The sequence below is a fragment of the Schistosoma mansoni genome, assembly GCF_000237925.1.
Source record: "Schistosoma mansoni, WGS project CABG00000000 data, supercontig 0352, strain Puerto Rico, whole genome shotgun sequence".
NCBI lineage: Eukaryota > Metazoa > Platyhelminthes > Trematoda > Strigeidida > Schistosomatidae > Schistosoma > Schistosoma mansoni.
The window spans coordinates 30785-37401 of NW_017386199.1; the positions used below are offsets into that span (position 1 = coordinate 30785).

Genomic DNA, 6617 nt, shown 5'->3' on the forward strand with positions numbered 1-6617 from the left:
CCGTCCAGTGCTTCCAGGTTTTCCATGGTGGTCTAGCTTCAATTGACTCATGATTTCAACTATGAAGAATGAGATTATATTTATAAAGAGACAAAATGATACTAAATAGGAGTGGACGGGAGAAGAATCCAGTATATAAAATTTTCATATAGTGTTGCAAATTAATTATTACCATTATATGGTATTCTTTGCAATTTAAGATTACTTTGTGAACGTTTTATCACTAGGGCAGGCGAGTAACTTAGCACTTCATATACAAAAGAATTATATGATTAAAGAGTTTTTACGATACTGGAGACCATGTGTACTAACAGTTTGGAATTATGATTTGACGACTCTGGATATAAATCTCATCATATCCAGTATATTGGTGGAACTTCAAAATGTTTGTAATAAGTTCGTATTTATTTGGGAATAGTTTCAATGGTCAGTCAGAGTAATAGGCAACGAAGAGTATAATAAATATGAATATCGGTTCAAGTTTTCACATCACACCAAGACAGACAGAGGTTGTAGCATTTTAATTCGTAACAGTGTTGTTTAAAATAGAAAAGATTAAGCTCGACAAAATGTGGATCCATGGGATAAAATATAATAAAAGTAATAGGAAAACATAGGACCTGATGAAAAACGAAGAGTGAATGCACCTGGGTCAGTCGATGAGAACGATTCTGAACCATTTTACCCAGTAATTAACAACTAGCTACGACAATCTCACGGGTCCCTGTAGCTAAGTGTACAGTACAGTCAAACTTCATAAACTGATTCTAAATTTTCAAGCATGCTCAAAATACGAAAGTAATGAGGAATCTACTTAGAAAAAAGAGAGAGCAAGTCCATATTACAGTAATTTAACTAGAAAAGTGAACTCTTCATCCTCACTCTTGACGTAACCCGACCAATGCTGCTACCTTGAAGTGGTGGTCGGTCTTGCCTATTGTGATGAACCAATCGAGCTATACTAGTTGAAACAATCGTTCCTCAAGATCGTACCACGCCAGACTGGTCGGTTGAAGAGCGATAAGACTAAAAGCAGCAAACCAAACGTCCGAAGTCGTACTGCTGACTGTACAGAGGTGTGACAGCGGTAAGGTGTTTCCTTCAAACAACCAGCATAACAGCGATGCTGCCTTCCCACAAGGAGGGGTGGGGTTAGAAAAGGTCGACCCTAAAAGTGCACACCTTGCCTTATCCCACGGATTTCCGTCTCTGGCGGTAACGCCCTTTGAAGAACGGAGCTAACACGTCAAAAATCCCCCGCAAAAAGGCCGTGCGTTGCAGGCCTCAAGCAGTTGTCCCTTGGGCTCTGCGGTCACACTCCAAGGTCGTTAAGACCAACATTAATCCAACTTCCTTTTCAGGTCCCTCAAGAAATACCCTTCCACGGTGTGGGCAGCCGGGAAGTGATATTAGCCCTCATACCCGTAACTGCACATGAGATCAAGTTGGTCACATTCAAATCTTTCCTACACCTCCTAATAACTCTCTCATTTCCACGACTAACCCTTCTCACGTCCTTTTATCACCTCGCACTGCTATGACAAACGGTTCGAGCGCACGGAACGTTATTCCTGATCTCCTGAAACCACGCTCTAAACTACATGTAGGAACTCTTAAAGTCAGAACATTGTGCCAAATAGGACAACAGGCTTCCTTAGCTAGGACTTTAGAATCTTACAACATCGATGTGCGCTGCGTCTCCGAAACGCGCATACAAGATCCGAGTAGTGTCATTCATTTGACCTCACTTAATCAAAATAAAGAACCGACTAGATTAACGCTTTATGTAACTGAAAGCCCTGATGCTGTTTACCGTGGCCTCGCTGGAGTAGGTATAGCATTAAGTCCTATGGCAGAACTAGCTCTTTTAGACTGGATCCCAGTAGACAGTCTTCTGTGCGCTGTCCAACTAAATGGAACAGTAAGTACTCAGAAAGATAGGGACACTCGTCGTTGCCTCTTCGTTTTTTACAGAAAACTTTCCGACCTTCTCTGAAAAGATAGGCGCTCTGATGTAGTAATACTGGCAGGTGACTTTAATACTCAAGTAGGTAAACTAAGCTAAAGACACCTGGGTGTCATGGCGGAAAGAACAGAAAATGGTGACCGTCTGTTGCAGCTATGCTCAGACAACCGCCTGTTTCTTTCAAATACTAACTTTAAGCACAAGGAAAAACATATTTTGACATGGCGACCCCCGATTTGTCCCAGCGCTTGACCCAACTAGATCACATCGCTATCAGCCACCGATGGAGGGGCTCGATAGAAAACTGTCGCTCATTCTGGAGCACATGGTTAGATTCAGATCATGCTCTAGTGCGAGCACATATCTGTCTGCGTCTTACTGGACGTAGGAAAGATGCTGCAGGGAAACCTCTTAGGGTTCTACTTAATGATAAGCAAGCTAAGAATATATTTCAGGAACAACTAGAAACACAGTTAGGCAGCCATGAATAAATAAATGTCGAGGACAGAGTTGGATGAATAATGCTAGTCGGCAGCTTATGATCCTCGACGTGAAGTAACAAGCGTGAGTAAGTAAGTCTTAAACTTCACAGGTGTAGAACGCGTGTATTTATCATCACCCGTAATAAATATTAAATCCAACCTAGCTAAATAAAACTGAATATATTTGAATTAGTTATATATCAGATCGTACTATTAAATATAAACCTATAAGTTACAGCCATTGTAGTCTAATCAAAAATGGAAGTGACTATTTATTGTTTCATTAAATGATAAATGGGAATATGCGTAGAAACACAAGATGTACATTATTAAACACTTAAAATCATAGAAAAAGTTAAAACATACATCAAGTTTCTGTGAATTGATTTCTTGATTTTGATAAAGTAAATTTAATTCACTTTCAAGATGATTAACAAGAGACAGTAAATTCTTCTGAGATGCTTCAATACTATTAAGAGTAACTAGAAAATGATATCTTGCAAGTGAATTAGGTCCAATCATATTGAATGATGATACTGTTGGAACATTGACAATGGATGAAGAAGAACTAAGTGAACCAGCTAAGGTGAACGATTAAATGAAAGAAAATTACATAAGAAAAGATTTGACAGTATGTTTATCATAGAAAATTAATTTGACTATCAATTTAAACTAATTATAAAATGATAAACAAAGATGGATAGTGGCTAGCAGTGGAAACCAGGACGCGCGTTTCGTCCTATTCGGGACTCGTCAGCTGGAAGTACCTGCACCTCAGAGTTGATGTTCACTGTGCGACTCGAACCCAGTACCCTCGCTTTAAACGCCATCGCGTTATCCACTCGGCCACTGAGTCCTGATAGCCACTTGCTTGGGCGATGGGGTGAAGTTTAAATTCACTTAGTATTGTTTGTCTGAATCTTCCCATCGATGTGTTAGAACTGCAACTGGTCAGTCTCTAAATGGCATATGTGCATACTGTGCGTATTGCCTCGATATAGCCTTGATTCACAAGTATTATAAGCAAAGATGGATAGTGGCTAGCAGTGGAATCCAGGACGCGCGTTTCGTCCTATTTAGAGACTGACCAGTTGCAGTCCTAACACATCGATGGGAAGATTCAAACAAACAATACTAAGTGAATTTAATTATGAAATTCTGAGATTCGGTTCACCAAAACACTGACTAACTTTATTAGCAACGACTTAAAGCAATACAAGTAACACCCCTATTTGAAGTGAAATGATACAAGAGGCATTCTGATGAATGTGAAAAGCTCTGAACTGTCAAGCATATACCTACATTTCTTAGACATGTTTTTTTCAAGAAGAATTAGGTAATCTGAATATATCAAATCAACTGCAGAAATGTGGAGTAAGGTATTAAAGTGATAAATAACTATCATAAAGTATTTACTATCAAGCTTATGCATTTGACATTTTAGTCAAATTTATCAATGATCTGCGCACTAAGATAAGTGGGTCAAATACGAAATATGAAGGTTTTATAATATTTTTGTAAAGTTTTCAGGTATACAAATCCTTGACCTGTATTTCATTACTGATAACGGATCATGGAGACCATATATCAAAAGACACTGATCAATTTATTCTGAATATCAGCAACAGTAAAATGTAAACATTGATAACTAGAAAGTATATTACAGTACTTGAAAAATGGTCTTTATCGTAACTTAGTGTTTGATTGAATACTGGCCTATAGTTTGAAGTAGTTTCTACTGCGTTCAGGTTGCAGTGAGAACTTCAACAAGAGGATGTAGACTAATCCAGTTGACGAGTCACAAATGGGAAGAAACGTATATTGTGGATCCCGCCATTAATCAAACGGAGACACGATTCCCGTGATTCGGTAACTCTGTAGTAAAATGGTTGAGAATGGATACCTATAAAGTACTAACTCGTATGTTAGTATTTGGTAGAGATAAATAAGAGTCATATATAAAAAGGCAAATAACCAAAACTTTATATGGAATCAATTTTTTGTAAGTGTTATTTGGGACTCTTAGAAGCTTGGTAGAGGAATCTAGCTTACCCACAGCAACACTATTCTGAACATAACTGTATGCATCTTGCACCCAACCTGAAGGAAACCCTGTACGAATAATGTTGCCCAGAAAATCATTTACCATAAGATCAATTAGTATTGAACAACTATGATTCACCATAGCACAAATAGTATCCACATTACCAGATGAAAGAGATCGACTGTTAAAAGAAATAAAAATAATTTCAGTATAACTGAAGTTGGTGTTTTTGCAACAAACATTCAATCATTAAATAGTATCTGATAATACCATACATATAATTGTTTTGAAGATTTAAAGTTACAAAACAATGTATTTTTATAGTAGAAATAGATAGACTTAGTCAGTTCCTGAACCAAAAGGTCGTCACCATCTTTAAAAAGAGCCAAAGGTAAGTCATCAGGGCCTGGTGACTGGTGGCGCTTCAGGAGTTGAAGTTCCTTGAGGGCTTCCACCGTGTTGGGTGGATTAGTCATCACGGGCCATGGAGAGCAGGAAAGTCTGATCGATGTCGTCGGGAAGGCAGACCAGTCGAACTGCTTCTCGAAAAATTGCCCATCGTTCAAGACGTCGTTAGATGTTATTGATTGGCATCCCGTCGTCTCCACAGAATGTTTCACCCACATTAGACTTCTTTTTGCAAGTGAGTCGGATGAGTTGAAAGAGCTTCCGGCAGCTACTGGAAACAGCTGCTGTTTCCAATTCGCTAGAACGCTCCGAACACCAGGCTCCTCGGTTCTCACGCAGGTTTTGCACAATATAACTACACAGATATCTTTGTTCATGGTCAAACTCGCGGTCACCTGGAATCGGATGGGTTTCAATGAGTTGCAAGGAACCTGTAGAAACCAAGTGCTCGTAAGCGGGACGTTTCGCGAAGCTGCAAGCGGCTTTACACGCCATCTTCATGGCGTCAAGTAATTTCAACCAACTATCATCTATACTTTTCAGTAGGATGTTAGCTTGCCTTGAACCTAGTTCGGTTTGACATTTAGTCGCAACAGAAGCTGCAACGAATTTACTGCCATCGATCTGTTTAGGACGATGAATTTGTTGGGCACTGAAAAGAAGGGTAGGATTAGCGCAAAGAAAGGCATGATCAGAGTCCAGATAGGTACTCCAAAAGGAGCGGCAGTCTTTTACACAACCACGCCAGTGGTAGCTGATCGCGATGTGACCAACCTGAGTCCAGGCTTCAGATGCGAAGGAGGGGGCCAGGTGGCACATCGGCGATGGCTGTGCAGGTAGTTAGTGCTAGCCAGAAACAGGTTGTGGTCTGAGCACAGTTGCGGTAGACAGTCCGTGTTATCTGACCTCCGATCAACAAGTCCCCATCGGCCATCTAAACGACTCTCTTTAGTGCCTAGACGCCCAACCTGAGCATTCATGTATCTGACTAGTACTACAATGTCTGTCGATCGCACTTTCGGTCGAACAACTGTTAACTGGTGGTAGAATTCATCCTTGATCGCACCCGGGCTACAATCTGTCGGAGCGTAGATGGAGGTGACAAAAAGACATCGTTCCTCACACCGATTTCTTCTCACTTTGACGGAATTTGCTAATCTAACAGCACATAACTAATCTTTAATGGGGATCCAATCGGTCAGTGCTGCCTCAGCTTTAGAGCTTAGCGTGACACCAATGCCAGAGAAACAAGACGAAGATGCCATAGAGTCCCCGGAAAACGCACGTGAAACAAGCTTTCTGAAGGAACAGACAGGGAACAAATTTGCAGTACTTCACTGGAGTCTTGGATGGGCAACAGATATCTATTTGAGACATACTCAACCCTATCTGTTGTCCGGTCTGCATTAGTGTGGGAACGTTGTAAGGGGCCAATATGATTGGTACACATGGTTTCTGAAAGACCTGTTCAGTATTCGTAGTCGGTGGTAGCACTCAACTTTCGACCAGTCAGTGACTGGAGGTCGTTTAGACAGGATAAGGTTTTTTCCATAGGCGTGCTGCTGTGTAAGTTGAAAAATGAAATACGCAAAATGAGAATGAAAAGGGACTAGATAAGTGACGTAGTATAAAAGAAACAAAAACGAATTCTATCAGATGATCGTGAATATAATTTTCCTGAATGAGAGTTGAAAGAAGAGTAATTTTTCCAGTAGTG

General features: G+C 40.2%; 1 protein-coding gene across 1 annotated transcript in view, besides 1 other annotated feature; it reads right to left on the reverse strand.

Moving 5' to 3' along the window:
* Positions 1–3092, reverse strand: part of Smp_080070 (Conserved oligomeric Golgi complex component 4,putative) — a gene marked incomplete at its 5' end in the record, with an annotated part of 12709 nt that extends 9617 nt beyond the window's left edge. The window contains 2 exons of the mRNA XM_018792337.1: positions 2815–3029; positions 3062–3092. Coding sequence (XP_018644002.1) covers positions 2815–3029; positions 3062–3092 — 246 coding nt within the window. The remainder of the gene's footprint in view (positions 1–2814; positions 3030–3061) is intronic.
* Positions 3093–4571: 1479 nt separating this feature from the next.
* Positions 4572–4625: a sequence feature (Short protein (Smp_121530, CAZ39095.2) was converted to a misc_feature.).
* Positions 4626–6617: the final 1992 nt, after the last annotated feature.